General features: G+C 44.4%; 1 protein-coding gene across 1 annotated transcript in view; it reads right to left on the bottom strand.

Moving 5' to 3' along the window:
- The window catches only part of LOC146771105 (rho guanine nucleotide exchange factor 11-like), a 55,687-nt gene that overhangs the window by 15,163 nt on the left and 18,225 nt on the right, over positions 1-22,299 (bottom strand). The window contains exons 4-6 of the mRNA XM_085640353.1: positions 16,344-16,525; positions 16,168-16,243; positions 7,424-7,591 (exon numbers count right to left, since the gene is read on the bottom strand). Coding sequence (XP_085496479.1) covers positions 7,424-7,591; positions 16,168-16,243; positions 16,344-16,525 — 426 coding nt within the window. The remainder of the gene's footprint in view (positions 1-7,423; positions 7,592-16,167; positions 16,244-16,343; positions 16,526-22,299) is intronic.

Genomic DNA, 22,299 nt, shown 5'->3' with positions numbered 1-22,299 from the left:
AAATGGTGCTTATATATTTCTGTTCTAAAACAGGTCTCTGTTTTGCCTCAAGTATATATATAGACTTTATTTGCAAAACCCAGGATGGGACATTCCTGTACAAATATATATTCACCAGTCAGCCTCATCAGCATCTATTTGCAAGTGACCAGGGTTAACCTTCAGTGCTTTTTCATGGGTCTGCTTGCCAATAATATACCCTTTCAGATTTAGAGCCTACAAATGAGGCAACAGAACTGTCGTTAGCATTTAGACACCCTGTCTTCGGTATTGTCATTCAGGTTTAACTGCCTGCCCTCCCAAATCTCCAATCAACCTACCAAATATCATGCAGTGCCTTGTAAGAATTCAAATGAAATCCGTGGGGGAAACCCTTGTTTTTCAGGAAAGAAGGTTTTATTCCCAGAGACTTCATGCAAGTATGCAGACTAGCCCTTTCAGGTTTCCTCTTTTAGGAAAGGATTTAAGTTGAGGTACAAAACTTTGATTTGCTTATTAATGCTTAGGTATTCGATGAACAACAAAAAAGAATAGAAACTGTATTTCCCGTTACCTTTTTAAAAAATTTATCAGCATTTTAAAAGGAAAACGCGTGCACTGTATGATACTGCTTAATCCAAGCTGAAATAGGAACGTGATTTACTCAAGACTGCTTGTGTCACTGAACACTACTCAGGTGTCATGTCCTCCAGGAAAGGACATTGTTATATAAGTAGGTGAGCGGTCTAGCTGATCCAGACAGAAGTGAGATGCCAGGAACTTCCTGGGTGGAGACAGGAAGTACTAGTTTTCCCTCTCACTACATTGAGGGAAGCAGTGAGAATAGGACGTGTGGAGAGTAGCTCCACATCAGTAGGCCATGTATAAAAGCTGAGAAATTAATATAGATGAGTTAATAGCCTGATGCCAGGTGCTGTCTTTTATGCAGAGTGTTATGCTTGCCAGTGCTGTGAAGAGAAACCAATCCAGAACAGGACAACTGGCGACGAAGGTGGGATCGAATATCACGCCTGCAGATAACGGAGGCAAGTAATATAAGAAAGTACTAGTGCTGAGGAAGCACAAATTACTTGCAGCTAGCGTGCAGCTTTAAAGAAAAGCAGGAATTCTCTGAACTACAAGCCATGCATGCTTTAGCCGAGTGGCGGCCATTTTTAAGTCAGACAAGTTGAGAGACAGTCCACTGAAGTCTATGGGGTAGCCATGTTGAAGTCAGACACCCTGAGACAAATCCACTAAAATCAATGAGGCAGCCGTATTGGAATTAGGCAATCCAAGCCTAACTCACTGAAGCCTACTGAGACAGCCATACTAAGGGCAGACACCAAGCCAGGTTGGCTTTTGAAAGGAATACACATAGCTGGGGGCATCAAAGCTGGAACAGCTCTACAAAGAAAATGTGATGCTGCCAGAAAGAATACAGTGATCACCTTTGAGTGAGCTTTTCCAAAATCAAAGAAAAACAACTATACGCAAGACCTCTACCGAAGAGGGCCAACAAATAATACATAAAGTATAGTGAGCAGTCTTGTGGCATTATCATACTAGCACATTCCACCATCATGTCGGTGGGAAAAGAAACACAAAAATCTAACCCCTGCGTTGAAGTGCCACCCCCAGTGAGACAGACGGGCACCCAAGGTTTGGGCCCCAAATGGAAACGGTGGCTGGAGTCACTGGATGAATTTCTTGCAACAACCGGTGAGCGAAGAGACGAAAAACGTCTGCTACTACTACTTCAGCTGGTGGGGCATGAAGGCCGACGCCTAATCAGAAAGTTTTCAACAAAGGACACAGAGACATATGAAAAACTCAAAGAGACACTACGTGCCCATTTCAACACAAAGAAAGAGGTGGATCAAGAACGACTCATCTTCAACGCAGCACGGCAGGAACCAGGTGAATCATTAACAAATTTCATTACAAGGTTACAAAGTCTGGTACAATACTGCAATTTTAATACATTCACAAATGAGGAAGCAATTCGACTCAGGGTAATTGAGGGCTGTTTAATACCAGACACGAAGCGCAAGATCCTTCCAAAGCAGCTCTCGCTAAAGGAAATCATTAGGAGGGCCGAAGCTGGAGAGCGGACCAAAGCAAGAGAATTGCACCTCAATGCAAGAAAGGAAGACAAGAAAAATTAGATATTTCTCATGTCAGTGAGTAAAGTCCAAGAAACCAATAGAGCCAGAAAGAGTGAGGGCAAAGACAGACCAGAAGCAAGATATCACGATAGACAAAGTGAAATGAAATACTCAGATTCAACAATACAAAAGGCAGTGGAGGATGGCAAACAAAAGACCGGGACATTCCGGGATTGTGACAGACAAACTGAAATAACTTCAAGGAGCCATTCATCAAACTTTCCAGAATATTCTGAAGAAGCATCAAGCAGTGGGACAGATCACACAAATGGAACAGACGACACCATGCCCAACAAGCGTGAAGAAAAAACAAACTACAGAAGATAAGGCAATTCACACCAACTCTGGAAACCGGTATACAAACACACCGGAGCCACCCACTGTTTATCGAACTTCTTAGACTTTTCTGAAGAAGCATCAAGCAGTGGAATATATCACACACATGGCACAGACGACAGTGCGTCCAACAAGCAAGAAGAAGAACCAAACCACATAAGACTGGGCAATTCATTCAGACACCGGAAATGGGTATGCAAACGCACTCAAGACACCCATGACAAGAAGGAGAAAACTGAGAGGAGACAATTAACATCACATGAGAGGAGCAGAGACAAAATGCACTGGGGCCAAACAATAGAAATAAACACTCGGCTATCAAATTATCCCTCGTTGCAAGAGCACATAAGACACTTCGAGAGATGTACCCAAAGAAACGTCCCAAAGACAGCTCCGACTCAAGGAGCAGTTCATCACAGTCCATCAGCTCAAGAGATTCACCAGTGAGAACACACCCAAAAGGACTTCCTCAAAAGAAATCAGCAGAAGATTCATCTGATTCAGAAAGCATGTTTGCACAATCACTCAGGTCAACAGAGTCAAGATCAAGAAAACGCCAATGCAGTCAATCACCCAAATGCACATTGGAATCAGAGAACGTTCTCCCAGTTCAGAGCAAAACATCACATGCCGATGACTCAGAACAATCACTAACCCCACAACGCAACATGTCATGTCAGTTATATTCACATCAAGACATAAATAATATATCTTCACCTCTGATGGGGACAGCTCGGCTGACTCAAAGAGCTTGCAGAATAAGAACGAATGTATGGGACATTACCCAAAAATGTTGGGAAAAGGCTGTCTCATCCCTTTGTAAGAAAGGCAGACATATGTTGACAGAGACATGTCATTCTCAAGGAAAGGGGGATGAGAAAAGAACATGCATATGCCCGGATGGTCAAAGACTTCAACATTCCCAAATGCAATTGGGAGTGGGTGAGGCAAACAGAACAAGTAAATGGGTCCCAGAGCCGACCCTTGTTCTCGTGAAGCATCGAAACAACAAACACCTTTCTCAACAGAAACCCCACTCAACATCCACAGAGCTAACAAACCAATCAAGGAGCCCAAAGGATGCACACCTCACCAACGAACACTCCCCGCAACATCTGCAGAACCACTCTCAACATTCGCAGAGCAAAGAAACCAACTACAGAGCCCAAATGATGCACTGAAGAGATTGACTGAATTTCTTTGTAATTGGGGGGGAGATGTCATGTCTTCTAAGAAAAGACGTTGTTTTATAAGTAGGTCAGCAGAGCTAACAAACCAGTCAGGGAGCAGAAAGAATGCTCACCTCATTAACGAACACTCCCCGCAACAGACATCACCCTCAACATCCGCAGAACCACTCTCAACATTTGCGGAGCAAAGAAACCAACTACAGAGCCCAAAGGATGCACTGAAGAGATTGACTGAATTTCTTTGTAAGTGGGGGGAGATGTCATGTCCACCAGGAAAGGAAATTGTTATATAAGTAGGTCAGCGGTCTAGCTGACCCAGACAGAAGTGAGATGCCAGGAACTTCCTGGGTGGAGACAGGAAGGACTAATTTTCCCTCTCACTACATTGAGGGAAGCAGAGAGAATAGGATGTGTGGAGAGTAGCTCCACATCAGTAGGCCATGTATAAAAGCTGAGAAATTAATATAGATTAGTTAATAGCCTGATGCCAGGTGCTGTCTTTTATGCGGAGTGTTATGCTTGCCAGTGCTGTGAAGAGAAACCAATCCAGAACAGGACATCAGGCTCTTAAGATTTAGGTTTTTTACTATTCTGGTAATTCACAAGTTGCTGTATCACACTATGGAATATTTTAATAGTCTCCAGTATCCCTTGTATACTGTAAAAGAAGCCAGATGAGGAACTGAATCTCATTAAGTTCTTTCTTTTGCTGCAGTTATGTTATTGTGATGGGCTATTTGTCACTGATCTACAACGTTGATATTTTGCAGACTCAAAAGCCTCTCTTTTTTGTCAATAGGCTCTTCTCACTTTCATCTTCTATCTAAAATCCTGTTCCTGAAGTATGTAGCAGAGAAATAAGTTACCCACCTTCAGTAACACTCTTTCGCAAGGATAATCTATCTGACCGCAGAGCCCCACCTTGTGAATGCCCGGGTGGCAGACTGGATCCGAAGATTGTTTTCTTAGTAATTCCCTAGCATGCCGCTAGGTGACATTGAGAAGCTTCACATCAGGTCCGTCCCACCCTAGAAGTGATATTGGGTCCCTATATAATCAAAACCTCTGCACAGGACATCCGTTTCTTTCTGATATCTGTCTGAGCTGTGGGACGCGGAGCCCTAGTAATCAGATTGTGTCAGTGGGCTGATCTCTAATTTACATTTTTTAGTATCAGTCAAATTAGTCCATCCCACAAAACTTGGAGGGAGGGTCGAGGAGGAATCTGGGGATAGATAGAGTATGCACCAGAAAGAGAATTACTAAAGATAAGTAACTTGTTCTTCTGATGGACACTTCTTGCCACAAATTCCTCATCTGGTGAATACATACCAGAATAGTACCTCGCTAGCTAATGGATCTGTGGGTGGTTAAGACCAAGAAATTGTGCAGGAATGAACAGGAAAAGTGCCCTTCTTACCCTACCTGGTAATCCAGTTGTACTTTTTGAACGTGTGAACTGATGCCCATGTCACAGTTTTGCAGATGTCCAAGATTCATGGTAGCAGCTTTGGTCAAAATAACCCAGAGGCCTTCCTGAAGCTGTTTCTTAGCCAGACCATAGAAGATCTTTATACAAAGAACAATCCATCTGGAGATAGTCTATTTCTGCACTGAGCTTCCCTTTATTGCCCCTGAGAAACCCACAAAGAGCTGATCATCCACCCAGTGATATTTAGTTTAACAAACATAGAAACTCAGAGCTCTCTTCGGTCTGGGCCATGGAGTCTTGCTCTCCTTCCTTGGATAGATGAGGAACAGCGAAGAATATCAGCAGGGATAGACTGCTCAATGTGGAAAGGCATTACAGCCTTTGGGGGAATGCTTCCCTGGTCTCGCACTAACTTGTCCCGAAAGATGGTAATGTATGGTTGCTGGACAGAAAGTGCTGGCAACTTACTCATGTGACGCCCTGACATGAGTGCAATGAGAAGCACTGTTTTAAATGTGAGCAGGTTCTGAGGACAGTTGTGCCTCTGCCGAATGAGGTTCAAATCAAGTGTGAGAACCAGATTGAGGTTCAGCTGGTGCATCAAAAAGGGTTTTGGCTGGAACATATGGATCAGCCAACCAAGCCCTCATGTCTGAGTGGTTTCAAGTTGTTGCTGCGTGTTCAAGACGGGGCACGATTCACAGCTCTAGAGAGGAGTCTGAAGGCAGTGCCTGTCTTTCACAGTGCCTGGTAGTGGGTCACAAAGGAGTTAGACTCATCCAATTCTTGGCCTCTGCTGAGAGCACAGAGCAATAAAGTATATTTGTCAATCGGAATTACCATTTTAGGTGAAAGTGCGTACAATTGGTACACAAATACTGTCAAAATATTTCCACCAAAGGAAAAGAAATGCAGTGTCTCTGTGTATGTGTGTGTAAGAGAGGGGATGGGGGAGAGGAGGGAACAAAAGAAACAATGCAGAAGGAGAAATGAAAAAAAAAGGCAGAAGGTGAAGAGTGAGGGATGCAAATGAAGACTTCAGAGGATGATGTGAGGAGAAAAGAGTGTAAGCAACTAGCACAGTGGAAAGAGATGCGAAGGGAAGAATGCTCATTTATATGATATTGAGTACAAATCTGTGCTAATAAGCACTGGCAAAGTCAAATGGTCTGTCATGTTTTATGTGTTTTTTTCTGTGATATTTTTGGGCTCACTAACACCAGAGGCATTCAAATACTGATTGGGTGCACACCTGGAAAGCTGACATTTCAGGCCACGTCCCTAGTCCATAGTACATTACATTAACTCCTCTCTTATAAAAGATTTCAAATTACCTATATTTGGTCACAACCAGTGCAGAGACCCCATCCATCTTTTTCATCACATGTAAAGCAGTAGCTCAATTGTAATGGCTTGTTTAAAAAAAGTACTACTTTGGCCTCTATTTTGCTGCACACTCATCAGCTATCAAACTACCTGTCAGTAGGCCCAAGAGATAGGTCAGTGAGATGAGCGTTCATCACTTGATCTGACTGGTTATTGGCAGGTTATTCTTTTATCCTAGCTAATTCCAACAATTAACCGTGGGACATTGACCAATACATGTTTTGCAAAAGGATGCAAAGGGTGAATGGGGGCCACATTGTTTTAGGGTGCCCAGGCCTATTTTTGATCCCAATTCGACCCTGCTCTTCTTCCTCTGTGTGCTGCTGGCTTCACCCCTGTTTTGTCATCCCAAGAGCTTCTCATTAGTGCAGCTGAGATGGGTATTTTTAAGGGGGTGCATAGAAAGGAACGACTGTCTATATTGAAGGCTGTCTCGCCTTCAATGCAAACCTCTTTTGGTTTCTTTGACTATGAACCCTGGCGAGACAGCCTTCATTATAGTCCTTCCTCGCTTTCTGGCCACAGACACTAAAGACGGGCTATAAAGACGAATCCATTGCCAATCAACCTTTATTTGACACAGAAACAAAAAGACGAATGTATCAAATGCATAGAGCCCTCACTATAAAAAGCATTTTGTTTCTCTTTTTGAGTTTATTGTTTGCATTTTTAAAGTGTTAGCACACTAAATCAAGGCCTATTGGCTGTGTCAATGATAGTTACTTAATGACGTGGAGCTGCAACAGAGGGATGAGAGGCTGGGTGTGTCCTATTGTGTGTGCGCGCGCGTGTGTGTCTGTGTGTGCGTGTGTGCGTGCGCGCACGGGCGTGTGTGTGTGTCTGTGTGTGTGCGTGTACGCACGTGCGTGTACGCATGTGCGTGTGTGTGTGTGTCAGACACTGTAGACAAGAGTTCTGAATGCCCAACATACCTGTTGCGACGGCGCGGACAAGCACGTAGTTTAGTCTTATAACAGGGCAAACAAGCTGTTTAGATTTGGATGGATCCGGAGCTGGTTTTTTGTGACACTTGAGCATAAGCTTGTCATCCTGTCTCTGCATCAGCACTAACAGATCTTCCAGGAGCAGCACATGCACATCTAAAGATGGAGAGACAATATAGACACAAAGACAAAAGAATAGTTTGCCATCAGATCTGAGATTATAAAAGAGCAAACCTGGAAAGATACAGATATGTACATTTACCTTGCTTGGCTATTTCCATAGCACACACAACAATCAATCATATCTTTATTTTAAATGAATAGGTGTGCATTCAACTGCAGATGTTCACTTTGCAGAGAAAGAGTGACAGGAAAACAAATCACTCATCAATGTGAGAGGGAGGTGCAGGATGGGCAGGATGAAGAATGGGTGTTCACTTTGAGAGAGAAAAGCCAGTTTCTTCATGCAGGAAGCTGGCTCTGTATACACTAGACCAAAGTGAGGTATAGTGTGCACAGAGTCCAGTGGATCCCCAAAGGTAGGCAGAGGTTGAAGTAGGGAGTACCATACTCTCAATTTGTGGTAGCGTGTGCGAGCAGTAAGGCCTTATCAGAGGGTAGTGCTAAGCATTTATTGTACAACTCAGAGAAGAGATGATTTCACACACTCAAGGACTGAACTCGGACCAAATTGGTTTGTTTAAATATATTATTTAGTTATATTTCTTTTCTAGAACCAAGCCAGGCCTGGTACAGGTAAGTATAAGTATACTTTGGAAGCATATGCAGTTTAAATACAGTTTGAATGCAGTGAATTAGTTATTGTAGAATTACTTTATATCTGCAGATAGTCAGGTTTACTTTGCAATTACTTTTCTTACACAGCCAGGTATCTCTAGATGCAAGGCTGGTGCACTTCCTGAGGGAAAGAAAAATGAGACAATACATTTTGCAAAGTTATTACAGATTTGCAGTACTACTCATGAGCCACATTTAGGCCTGAGAAGGCAGAACTGGGTTTACGGGTCTGTAGGTAAGTTACAGTCAAATGGGCACTCGAGTCACACCGCCAGCGGCACAGGGGCAGCGGGTTGCAGGGACCACATGTTAGCCAAGGGCTAGGCACAGTTGTGGGCTTTTAGACTGCAGCAAGCAAGCCACCAGATTGGGAACAAAAGCTTCTGGGGTCGAGGTCAGTGCTGAATGGCCAACACAAGAACTACACCATCAGCAGCACAGGAGTGGCTGGGTTTAGGATGCAGTCTTGGCTGAGGCTGCAGACTAAGTCGCGGTTCCCTCGGAGTCGGTCAGCTGCTGTTGAGGAGAATGGGGGCTTTGGGAGTCATCGTACGGTAACTGCAAGCATTTGGAGATGGAGTTGGTCAGACGGTCATAGTTGCTCTTTCTGGTCCACTTCGGTTATGGAGTCGGTCAAGGTGTCACCTTTGGTCGCGGTTGAGGGGACCTTCAGTTGTTGGATGCAGGTTTGATTTACGAGATTGTTGAGGTTCAGGGGTTACTAGGATCCAGGCTAGGATAGCTCGGAGGAGCTCCTTAGGGTGTTGATTCACTTGGACACGGGGCGCCGGGAGCAGAGTGGTGGAGACTCACAGAGTTGGCCTGAGTCAGAGTTGGTTACTTTTGAGCAAGTCGATGCTCATGGGAGACAAAGTCCTTTTTAGACGCAAAGGCAGGGCAGATTCTCAGGGTTTTCGAGGACTGCTGGCTGCAGGACACACAGAGGTTCTGTTGGAAGATTCTGAGGTCGGGAGAGGCCGGTATGGCTGGGGTCAAGTCAGTTGGTGTGCTCCTCTTCTCCTCTCTGCACAGCTGTTCGGTCCTTCTTTTCGGCTCTGATCTGTGGAGGCAAGGTTCAGGGTTTCCCCTAAATACCAAATTTAGGGAGTTACAGGTAAGTACAGGTTAGGACCAATTGGTCCCTTTTTTGGGGTGGCTACACCTCCTATTATGCCACCTTCCAGTGGGAGGGGGAATAAGCCTCTCTCTGGTTGGCTAGGTCTTCCATCTGCAAGATGGCAGGGACTGAGAGTTGTGCTTCACCTCACCTCCCCCACCTAAGGGGTGGGGTTGGCCTAGGTGGGCACACCTCTCTTCTTAACTTTGTTTTCGCACTGATTCTCCCGCCCAAGGTTTGGGTTAGCACCAGTTGGGGCAACTTGCTCGGAGCAGCAAATGGCTGGGGTAGCTCACAATGGCGGCAGGCCTTTGAAGCTTCCCCATTATGGACCCTGCCCATCCTGGGGGAGGAGGCTTGGCACCTTGTCCCAGGATGTGCTTTGTTTCAGGACCCAGAGAGCAGCAGGCTTTCGACCCAGGGGTCCAGAAACATGTCTGTTTGGTGGCAGCTGGGGAGCAGCCACTCAGCCAGGACACTAGAGTTAGGTTGTTTTTAAGGAGGCATCTCAAAGATGCTCTCTGAGTGCATTTTTCATTAAAGCCCACACTGGCATCAGAGTGGGTTTAATATGCTGAGACATTTGATACCAAATTTCCCGGTTTTCGGTAAAAACCATTATGTTGCTGTGGCATTCGTAATAACAAACTCCCAGACCATATACTCTTTATGGCAATACTGCACTTACAATGTCCAAGAATTGACTTAGCCGCTGTAGGGGTACTGGGCTCATGTACCGGTACCCTCACCACTGGTATAGTGCACTCAGCTAGAAGGGTGACTTATCTAGGCCAGGGCAGTGGGTTGTAGGCATGGCACACAGGGATGTGTGCCATGTCGACTCTTCACTTTGTTCTGCTCCAAAACACGCAGCCTGCAAGGGGAGTGTGTGTTTGTGAAGGTACAGGATCGCTAACGGTGGCACAATAAATGCTGCAGCCCTTTGAGGCCTTCCCTGGTCACAGTGCCCTTGGTACCTATGGTACCTCTTACAAGGGACTTACATGTGGCCAGAGAGGTGCCAATTGGGTTTTGCAACATTACAGGTTTAGGGAAAGAACATAGGCCCTGGGTACCTGGTTGGCAGGAGCCCGGGGCACACTTAGTCAAAATACATCAACATTTAGGCAAAAAGTGGGGGCAACCATGCAAAAAGGGGCACTTTCCTATACTTCCTAGTTATCAATATTTGAGATTGTGTGCAAAGAGACCTTTTATACACATGTTCTGGGTAAAAGAAAATAGCCAAGATACTGTATAAATGGAAGATGACTTGCAACATTTATTGTCAGGGTTAACTAAAAAAGTGACCTGGATCTTTGTACCTGAAGACATTTTGGTCTGTCTCAGTTTGTGATCTTTTCCACATTTCTCTTAGCTTTGATTAGCTTGTACAGTTTCTTTCAACTGGTAGGAGGGGGTGAGGTTGTGTAGGATCTCCTTCAGATATCACATCTTACCACTTCTTCCTCAGTATTAGTGTAACATGCACAAGCCCATTTAGACTTTCCACTGACATCCACATGATTTTGTTTATGATTTGCTTCAGTTTGTCACTGTAAAATCCTAGTTCAGAACTAACAAATGAATTGAACTGCCCATATAAAATGTTTTTGGTGTCCATGAATGAAAGACAACCATCAGGAAACCTTAAGAGAAACAGTAGCTCACTTCAACATCTCAAAATCCAGTAATGGATCAAAGTTAAAAAAATGACTCCTAGATTCCTGTTTTCAACAAAGCCTTTGGTAACAGTGACCACCAAATTTATTGAATGGGAGACCTGGTGTATGAGAGAAGGGAACTGTGTCCAAGAGGTGTATAGTGTTTCCTCTCTGTCAAACTTAATATGTCTGTGAATCAAAAGTTTGTGAAAGAACCAAAATTGTTGCTCATGGTTAGATTTAGTGGGGAGCATTGTAGCATATGTGCCATCAATGTTTTTGTGAAGACTGCTAGTCAGTAATTGTTGTTAGCAGTTCACGGGGCTGAGGTCTGATGAATGAGCGTATAATCCATAAGCAACATAGGTGACTTGAGCACTAGCATTGCTGTGAAGAGGAGCAAGGCCCTTTTTTAGCCAGACTGGAGAGAAACTGAAGGCATATGAAGAGTCTCTCTCTACAGTCTTCATGCAAGGGAGGCATTTTGAATGTTAGCAGCCTTCATCCGAGTATTCTTTCAGAAGAAGGGAAAAAGTGAACTCGTCTTGGGGTACTTTAGTATTGAAGTATTCTTTACATTAATATTTCTATATAACCAATTTTCATTTGTGTTTGTAACACTAAGAAACTGGAAAATATAAGAATGCAGTGGTTTGAAGGGCAGTCCTATCATTATGGTGATCAGACTAATGCAGGTGGCACACTAGGGGGGCTGATACATTTAAGGCCCTTCACAAAGGCTTTTAGAATAGGTATCTTGAATAGAACATCTTCCCTATTCTGCATTTATGCAGCAATAGCTTCTAGGTGTAAGGTGGCAAAGAGGTCTATATCTGAGGTACCACCATCGCCAAACATACGTGAGTAGGGCTGGTGGGTGGAGTTCCCACTCATGGACTTGTGGCTGCATCCTGCTGAGCAAGTCTGCAAAGTCGCTATCCACTCCCAGAGGAACTCTGCCTGGAGACACACAAGGTGGAAATTGCCCAGTGCCAAATACTCTGAGCTAGTGCTGATAGTTGAGAAAAGTATGTTTCACCTTGTATTTGCATGGAAAATAAGGCAGTCATGTTATCAGTTCAGAAAAGCCCCACCTTGCCCTAAATGTCCGGTACAAAAGCTTTGAGGGCTAGATGTATGGAGAAAAGCTCAAGATGTTTTATATGAAGAGCATGATGAGGTAGACACAGATTATGGAATGTCATGTTGTTCAGATGTGCTTACGAACTGGCGAGAGATGAGGCTGTGGTAATGGTCAACTGTGGTACCTGGTCTGCGAAGGGCCTGCCACACAATAGATTGTTATTGTTACACTATTCAAGAGATAAATGGCTGCTGGCCCTTATCAACACTAGATCCTCCCAGTGACTCTCTGGTTATGGCCGTTGTTCCAGGAGGCATCAATATTTGCACTGTGAAAGGACAGAGTGGCTGAACAAGAGGCAGTAGCTGTTGGAATGCAGCCACCCTTTGCTCGCTTCAGTGGGCTTTAACCGAGACTGCATTGAGGATTGACCAAAGAAAGTATTAGACCTGAGGTGGTTGTAGGTGGGACTTGGTAGCATAGACTGTAAAACCTACTTGGTGTAGCAGGAAGATTGCACTTTGGGTGATCACTCAGCAGTCTTGTCTGCTTGCAGTCTTGATCAACCAGTCATCAAAGAAGAGGAATAAGTGAGTCCACTCCCTTCTGAGTTGAGCAGCTACCACAGCAAGACATTTGGTGAAGACTCTTGGGGCTGTGGTGACTCCAAAGGGCACCACTTTGAACTAGTAGCTCTGACCATTTACCATGAAGCAGAGGTAGCATTGATGGGCCAGAGGGATGGGGGGTGAAAGTAGGCACCCTTTAGGTCTAGTGGGGTCATAAAGTGCCCTGGCTAAAGCAGGGGGATTACCTCCTATAGAATGATAATTTGGGAATGTTCTGAGAGGATGTGTCTGCTGAGAGGCCTAAGCTCAATGACGCCTGAGGAAGTTGTCGTTTTGGGGCATGAGAAAGTACAGGGATTAAAAACCCTTCCTCGATGTTGAGGGGCATTGACTCTATGGTCTGTTTGAGTAGAGCAAAGTGTGCTGGATTGATGGCGTATGTGTGTAAGGAGAGATGTTTGGTAGGGTTGACATGAGCTCAGGGCAGTAGCAGTACTCAATGATTGATAGAACTCACTAGTCTGTGGTCCCCAAAGGGGAAGAAATCTCTAAAGTTTCCTCCCAACAGGTGTAGTGGGATTGAAGGAACCTGAAGGGTACCCATGGCCTTAGCAAGGCCAGTGTCCTTCTTCATCTTTTCCAACATCTCACCAACCTGGGGACCGAAAAGGTGCTCGCCCGTGAAGGGCAGCTTAATGAGATGTTGTTAAACTTCCTACTTTTGAAACCTGAGACATGCACCCAAGAGTGGCAATGGAGGATCACTGAGGTGTTCAGCTCACTGTCAGCTTTATCAGCCGAAGCTAATGCACACCAAATGGTAGCGCTGGATATGACCTTCACATCCTCAACAGTCTCTGCTCCCCTCTTCCAGTACTGGTCGAGGAGATGTTGGAGTAAGGCCACAACCTCTTCCCATTGGGCTCTGTCATAGTAAGTCAGGAGGCCTGCCAAATTGGCAACAGGGACACTGTCATGGTCAGGATCCCCCAGTGGGTCCACCCCGTAGTCCTCCCAAGCATCGTCCATAGGGTGAGGGTAGAGTGGCACACCAAAGTCCTCTGCTGGAGAGTCAGCAGTAGAGCTACCTGTGTCTGAATAGGACTCAAGTGACCACTAAGAAGAAGTCATAAGAAGTGAGGCTGGTCAGGTGAAGGTGCTGAAGTCAGTGGTAGAAGTGGAGGTGATGAAGGAGGTGGAGGAGGGGTAAGGGAAGTGTCCTTAGGCCTCTTAGGAGGCACCTTTTGGAGAGAAGTGTCCGGGCTAGGAGTATTCTTAAAGCAGAGTCTTCACTCATTGTATAAAGTTTTCCCAGTGGCAGAGATCTTGCCTGTGCAGGAGTGAATAATGATCCGACATTGCCTTTCAACATGCTTCCTTTGAAACTTCTCGAGGATGGGCCTCTACTCTGAAGCAGCTGTCTCTGCAATGGGACGGCACGACACGGGTCCTGGGAACGTCAATAAAATGAGTGAACATGATGGTGTAAAAAATAATCTAATAAGGGTTAAGTGCCCATATGCGTTCACTACCAGAAGAGATGTTGCAGAAACCAAATGCCTCAAAAAACTTCTTTGAAGAAAAAAAAGTTGCAATAGTCCAACCCCAACACTAGAAGGCAGGTGTACGCTGAGCATGTAAGTCTACTGATACTACATTTACGCACACACACAAATAAATGTATATTTATATATTATTACTTTTTTCACTGGAAAAAAACAAGGGTTAAAGTGATGTTATAGTCCGGTATTGTAATAGGTTAATCTACATTAAAATAAAATCAGAAATTCACAAAATAAAACAAGGTTAAAGAAATGTAATAGATGTCTGTTAAAAGTAGGTGTGGGAGGTGAACTCTACTCCGCTGGTGGAATTTGCGGAGTTTTTTCCACTCTGTGCTCTGCTTGGAGCGTGGGGTTTGGCAAAAGCTCTGAAACCACCAGCAGAGTGGAGTTTACCAGTACGCTCACCATGAGAAAGAAAAAATCAGTCACAAACTTGACTCTGATGATGCACTAGAACGCTAACCAGCAATATTGGTAGAGGAAGAAATACAATAGAATGTACTGCTGTAGGGCCAAGACTCCGCCAGACAGCCACGGGTGCCAGAGGAAGGTCACAGCATCCTAACCCCGGATCCAACAAGTTGCTTGCTCAATCAGCACTCAGTTCCCATTGAGCCAAGCCAATGCCGGAAGATAAGAGGGGCAGAACTTCCACTTTGCGAAGTTTGCTTTCTCCCTGGGTTGGCTGCAAGCCCCACCTTTTGTATTTTCCTGCACCACCAAAAAAATGCAGGATCTGCCACCTCTGCTCCGAATGCGGCTTGATGCGGACTGCTATGCTGAGTCCCTCTAGCAGCAGCCATGGCCTGGTGCTCAGCCTGCCGCAATGTGCACAGTATGACCGGTATGTCCATACCATCCCAGTGAGGGAGGGCAGCCCAGACTGTGCAACCGGCTCTCGTTTCTCCCACAGCTCCAGAGAAGCCAGTGAAGCACAAGGAAATGGTAGCACTGGCGGAGGAGAGCAGTGGCAGCTCCGAGTATCTGTAGCATGGTATTGGTGATGCGCAGGTGAGAGAGGTACAGGCCCTGCACCTTCTCCTGGTCCCCTTGTGTACCCTGGCCACGCTTGCTTAAGTTGTGATATGTGCAGGGGGGACCGTTCTGTACATTTTGATGTGGTGTGGCAGACAAGGGTTGGCTGAGCAATACTCTGTCCATTCCCAGAACTCATCGGAATTTAGCTGAGTTTCTCTGCAACTTTGCAGAATTCTGCAGAGTGAAACTCTGCAAACTCCATCCAGCCCTAGTTTGAACATACTGTTTTAAAAAACAAAGCCAATGAAATTCTCCAGCAACTCATGACCTAAAGCAACTATAGGTCCAGCCATCCACAGTGTTGTTATTATTCCTGTCATTCAGGTGTTGCAGTGATGCTGTTTTGCCCCGCACTTTCTTTTCACTTTTTTTGTAGGATGTAGGACTGAGTCCCCGAATTCTAAATTGACGGTCACCCCATCTTAGTAGATGTGGTGGCAGCCAATCAGATCCTATCTAAAGATCTGTTGGGTGTGCTGATCCAGAGCAGCGTGAAATATACAATGTTTTTTAACCTTAATTTTTCAAACTAAGGAACAGATTTACACCAACTCACAAAAAGCACACCTTCTGGGCCACGAATTAGGTTTCTGCCAAATTTCGGGCCATTACGTTTAGTCGGTTTGACTGCAGCTGTTTCTAATTTTCCTATGGAAAGATGAATGGAGAAAACTTATGTTGGGAGCTCCCGCCCTTTCCTCAGCCTGACTTGATGGGTCACCCTATAATTTTCCAGAAAGGAGCTGAGGTGGAAAAACATGTTTTTTGAAACGTTTTGTCAATATTCGTCAAACAGCACCCAAGCTATATTCACAACAAAAATAGCTTTTTCTTTGGAAACGGGGCCTAAGCCAGATGGTAAATTACAGTGGTCTGCTAGTTGAGAAGTGTGCATACCAACAGTTTTGTCCTTTGTTATCTTCCATTTTAGGGGTCCCTCATGGATCATTCGCCTCGCGGTTAAATCGAGGTTCTATTGTAGAAAAAATGGACATTAATCAATTTTATGCACTGATATTGAAAAATAAGCTACAAAATCAGTCAAGTGCCCAAAGAAGCCAGAAAATGTTTACCTTAAACTGTGCGGCCACGGGGTCATTTTTGTTCTTTTTTAGGTCAGTGGTGTCAAGCTGCGTCTGATACATCTTAATGTGGCGTCGATTCTTGACTCTCTTGACTCTATCTTTCACGAACATCAAAATCTCATGACATCGGTCCCTACATTGGACCAGTTTGTCCTCCTCTGAGCTGCCACCTGCAGGACAAAGCAGGACATCTTGGGTGTTTTCCAGCACTTAAAAGCATTAGGTTTGGCAGAAGCACTGAAGTCAGGAAACAAACAAGTTCCATCAATGACTTCTCAGGACCATTAGAGAAACAACCAAGAAAGAATCAGAGATTACATCCAACACACATTTACACCATGCATGCTTTGTGCACAAACTGAATTACAGGTTTTCTAGGCAGGCAGCTACAAACATACACATTAACTTCATTCTGAAAAACTTGTGAATACAGTGCAATGTGGAAATTGTATAGCTCAACTATGTTCTGTGCCTTGATAGGGGGCTGTGTGAAAATTCTCAAGCCTAGACATAACCATGTCAAAATTAACATAATGCACACCAAGAGCAGACTACAATATTTAAATAAGAGTCAGTAAGATGTTCTTACCAAGCTACATCACTTCTCTTTACCCTTCAAACAATCTAAAATAACAGCCTAGTTATTTACACTTTCGGCCAGCCCATGACTGCTCTTTACATTTCACTAAGTTTTACTGATGTAAAAGTGTCTGCTCTCTGTAATATTTTATGACCGTCATATCTCTAGAAGCTACTTCACACTCCATTCCCCTTCAGAAAACTGAGTACAAGACTCTAACCAATGATCCACAAAGCCATCCTGTGAAAATCATGTACAATTGTCCTGGGGGTCTACAAGGTAAGCTTGAGTAGATATTCTATGTATGTAGACTGTTCTCAGCAAGAATGGATAAGACTAAGCTAGCACATGTTTCTTGGTGAGTATTCCTAAGGTGGACAAGACTTCGAAATTGCGTACATTTTGATCCTGATGGACTCCTCCTTAAGATTCTTAAAAAAACATTAAGCCACTTAAGATTTTATTTAAGGTGTGTAGGGCATACAGCTCACAGATCCAGATGGTGATCCTTGCAATCACCCTCTCACTTATCTAGAAGTTAGTTGTGACACTCCATTTTGGATACTAAAACATTAAAACTGGCGGCAAGACATCTTTAGGTTCATTTCAACTGGAATTTCAGGATTACATTACAAAAATAAGCTAAAGTGAACCAAATATGGATTTCCACAAGCTGCACCAAGACTGGAAAGGACTTATGAACTTTGAGCATCAGCTGCTCAAGTTCATGTTACTTACCAGTATAGCTTAACACGAAGGGGCTGATTTAGAGTTTGGCTGAGAAGTTACTCTGTCACAAAGGCACTGAAGTACCCTCTCCACCAAACTGAAGGTCCGCCACCTGATATACCAACGAGTGGACCTTAAGCATGTCAACGACAGAGACTTCTTCATCTCCATTGCTGACATACTCCTCTGACTGCTCGCCCCAAGGGACAGTTAAAAACATTTAATTAGCACCCGTACAATGGGAAAAACCTCCCATAGTGTTGGGGCATTAGTTTTAGTTTTGTCAAAAGCAAAACTTTACCGTGGGATTTTCTTTTTGAAAAGAAAAACAGAAATATTAAAAAAGTTTGACAGATGGTACCATAATTTGGACGGTATTGCCAGTCAAACCTTCAATACAGGAACTGCTATGACAGTGGTTCCTGGTAATGTGTGGAACTGTGCACAGGGCTAGAGGACAACTCTAAATTTGGCAGGCAGTGAACCCTCGGTATGGCCAGAGTAAAGTGCTCCGCCATACTGATGCGCTTTGCCCATCAAACTCTAAATGAGCTTTGACATTCAGCTGGGATTGGGTATCCTACTAGCAATATTGAGAAGACAATCGGGCTACTTGGGAAAAATAAAATCCTCTGAAATACATGGCTCATTTACCAAATATTAATGCCCTTTTGATTTAAAAAAATAGATTGGTTTATAGGAAGAGCATATGGACAAGGCATCACATAGGATCTTACTTTAAGTATCATGTCCTTTGGCCTTATTCAGTTTCTTTAAACATGTGTAAAAACACCTGGAACATAAATACATATACTGTGGCATAAGTCAGACCCATTCGGGGGAGGCGAAAGGACAGAACAATGCCATGTAAAAAATATCCATGTAATACAATCCGTAGTGCAGAAGAAACATCAAAGACTGTCATTCATGCAAGGCAATGATACTACAAAGAAGGGCAATTCATGTGTCCTGTTATCCCCTAAAGCCAATACATAACAAATGAAACTCATCCCAACTACCCTCTGTCTGCTTTTGTGTGATGCCTCTACTGATAACATAATAAGGAATCAAGGTGGATAGCCCATACATGTTTGTGGAGCATCCAACTAGTATCCAGTGTTACCTCTCCTCCCTTTCAAAATTCCTGGGGTGTAAGCAATGTCATGTGTCACCCGTCCCCAGAGGCAGTCACTCCCCCATGCTCCCTCAGGGCAGCCAACATAGCCATCTAGGTTCGTATAACATCTTCAAGTTTATCATCTTTACAAACATTTCTCATCCACACCTCCTCCGCGATCGCCCATTGACAAATATCTTTCATCCATGCCACGTATGTGGGGGGTGTTAGACTGAGTCATTTTGCCTGCACCAACCCAAGGAGGCCAAACATCCTGCTTAATTTTTTTGGGGCAGTTTCATGGGAAGTGCCCAACCCACTGGCTTCTTCTAGGTTAAAGTAAAAATTGTCATCATAGCTTGGGAGTAATTCATCCCCATTATCTCCAAAAGCTGGTTGACTTTCTTGAGAGTGTGACCAAGAAGGTTTTGTAGCACTGAAGGACAGTTCCTAGGTAATGGCAATATTTTGTCAGAGCCTGAATATACTGGGACTGGGTCTATCAAAACTGTTCTGGGGCATGACTTTGGTTGGGACTAATTTGGTTCATAGCCTGACAGGGCAACAGGAATGGTGTTGAGCGTCGGGCCAGCATCAACATGGCAGGTACCGGCATAGATATTGGTGCCATATATGAAGTCAGCTCAGGAGCTGAAAGTGAAACGGGCTCAGTAGGCACAGATGGCGCTGAGTAAGGATTCTCCAGTGGTAACCCAAATGAAGGCCTCTGTGGATCTATGGGGCCCAGAGGCACGCCAGCAGGAGTTGGGAAGGTCCCAAACAATTCGTAACAAGCATTCTTTGAAAGCCTTGAACTGTTGCAACTTTGTTAACTGCAGGGTACCAGGAGAGGGAATAGCGGTCACTTTGACGTACTCATGACTTTTCAGGAAGAGAGTATTGAAACCCACTTGGAGTACCTGGGCTTCCTTTTTGGACTTACTTGAAGACTTGAAGCTCAACAATGACATTTTGCAGGAACAGCCCTGAGAACAGGAATGGGTCTGCGCCCTCGACTCCAAACAGTAGCGGAACTTACACAACTTCTTCCATCACTCCCCCAAAACCGTCAGGAAAGGAAAAATAAAACAATAATTAACACTTGTTTTATTTTTCCGTTCCTGCCACGTCTTGGGGGTGGGACCTGGGAGTGATATGCACTGAGGGGAGTGGTAGTGTACTCCCATCACTGCACATGAAGGTTTGGCCGGCTACCTCGCACCGGCCGAACCGTCATGCACGGTGAAAGTTCTCTCCTACCCAGCAATGCAGCTGGATTGGAGAGAGCAGGTAGAGACTCACAGTCTGTACTGGAGAGCAACTCGAGTGTGCTCCGGCCAATCCTGAAGCTGCTCTCATGCGTGAGAGAAGCTTCAGGATTGGCCGCAGGGCATTCTGGGAGTCTTTGCCTTTCCCTGTGAAGAGGAGCAGAAGAACGCGACGAGAACAGCTGAAAAGCAGAAGAACGCAAAGGAGATGGCTGCAGATAAGTTTTTTCTTCATTTCGCCCATGAAACATTACACCGCCCTACCTCCTTCGACCTCCCCACCATCCCCCACCCGCCCCACCACTCATCAGGCACACCGGCCGCTACTAACAGCTTGGCTTTATGTTCCTAGACAGCCTTCGGATTCTTCAGTAAATCAAATTACAGTGATTCACACAGAACTCATTTTTACCAAAATAATGAGAGAGGAGCATGATAGGCCTCAATGGGCCCATGGGGACAAAGGATCAGGTCTACAATAAGGACTAACGGTACACTGTGAACTATTATTGTGCTCTCGGATTGTAGAGACTTTGTTGGGGAGCTGATCCTTGGTCTCCATGGCCCCATTGAGGTTTTGGACGATCCTGTTCCACTCTCATGGGTATCTGTCTTATATTCCTGTGTGTAGCTCTGTTTAGCTTTACACCATGGTGTTTATCACACTCTACATGCTGTAAGACACAGCTTGTCCCATGGTTTCTCATTCCCTTTTGGCAGTAGTCCCCCAAGCAACCCCAAGTCCTGAAGAGAGCCTTTTACTCTATGAAGAGACGAAAAGTTGTCAGTATCTTACAAACTGCTCGCCCTTTCATGATGCGCTTGTACACAGGCATCTAAAGGCCTGTTTTAATGGACTAACCAATATGCCGACATAACTTTGAACTTTTGTACACTGCCTATTCATGATTTTGATTGTGGTTTTCTCACATGGAGGTCACTTTGACCTATGCCTTTAGAGAGCCTACTAGAAAATAACATTTACGTCTTAACTAAACCAATTCTCATGGCTGGAGCTTGTTGTTTGTATGTACTTTTAGGTTTTGAAAATCAAATTAATCAGTGTCATTTTTTCTGTTTCTTATCCATTATTTTGGTGTAAGTGAGTTCCGTGTGAACCGCTGTGATACGATTTACGTTGGTTATCCAGGTTCACATAGACATTTATGTTACTCTTGTTTGAGAAGAATATAAATAGTTTGGATTCATAAGGGCACATTCCTCACATGAATTGAAGTTGTGACCCAAACACCGGATACACAACTCACGGGGTCCCTACAAGGTATAAACTTTGTAGTTTTAGCATGCATCATGATCCCTCGCACAGTGGAAAGGAACAATTTTAGAGAAAAGTTGTAAACTGATGAGAAAAAAGTTGGGAGCTAGCTCCAGGGCCCGTGTGTGAAGGAGTTGACATCAGGTGCAAAAGAGTGATGCTTTGACACAGCTTCGACTGTCACTTCCGGGGCAGAATGAGGTTGACGTGGAGCCAAATGGAGCCACTTGCTAGTGTCGGGGGCTATGCTGTAAAATCTTCCCGAATCAGTTGGTGCCTGGGGGGGTATTCACAAGGTGAGGAATCTGTGGTTAGACGTATCCAATGAAAAGGCATGCATGAGATGGTGAGGCTCCAACTAGAGTTGTGGGCGCGGAGTCAATAGATTCCCCAGGAAATTGTGCAGCTTCATTAGACTTGGGAGGAGAAAACAGTGTCCCAGAGAGGATTTGAATGCAAGTGGGCAGAGAAAACTTCAAAAGAAAATGGTTATAGAAGTAGACAATGGTGATGCATAGGATCAGGGAATGTAACAGAGGCAGCCAATGGTGATGAAAAGGAGTGGGAAATGTTACAGAGGTAACCAATGGTGATATAAAGGAGCATGGAAAATGTTCTGTGGACATGAAATACGAGCAATAGTGAGACAGCGATTAAAAAACAACACATTGAGACACTTGGAGATCACTGTTGCTGAGCTGCATGCCCTGGTATGTAGGTCTTGGTCAAAGAAGAACTTGGCAAAGTTCAATTTAATGTCAGTGGAGCCATGGGATGGTGATCTTTTCCACGAGGGAGTAATTGAACAGCTTCAGGGAAATAGTAACTACAAATGAGGTCAAATGAGGAGCACAAAATGAATTGAAACTAATGAAGCTCAAGTGTTTGCTTCATTTGAGAATGATAAGTAACTTATTGGACCGAACATTGATAACGTTCACTGCAATTATTAACAAATTCTAAAGATTTAAATC

This window comes from Triturus cristatus, unplaced genomic scaffold, assembly GCF_964204655.1.
Source record: "Triturus cristatus unplaced genomic scaffold, aTriCri1.1 SCAFFOLD_424, whole genome shotgun sequence".
Taxonomy (NCBI): Eukaryota; Metazoa; Chordata; class Amphibia; order Caudata; family Salamandridae; genus Triturus; species Triturus cristatus.
The sequence above is the reverse complement of the archived record's forward strand: the minus strand, read 5'-3'. Positions and strand labels throughout refer to the sequence as shown.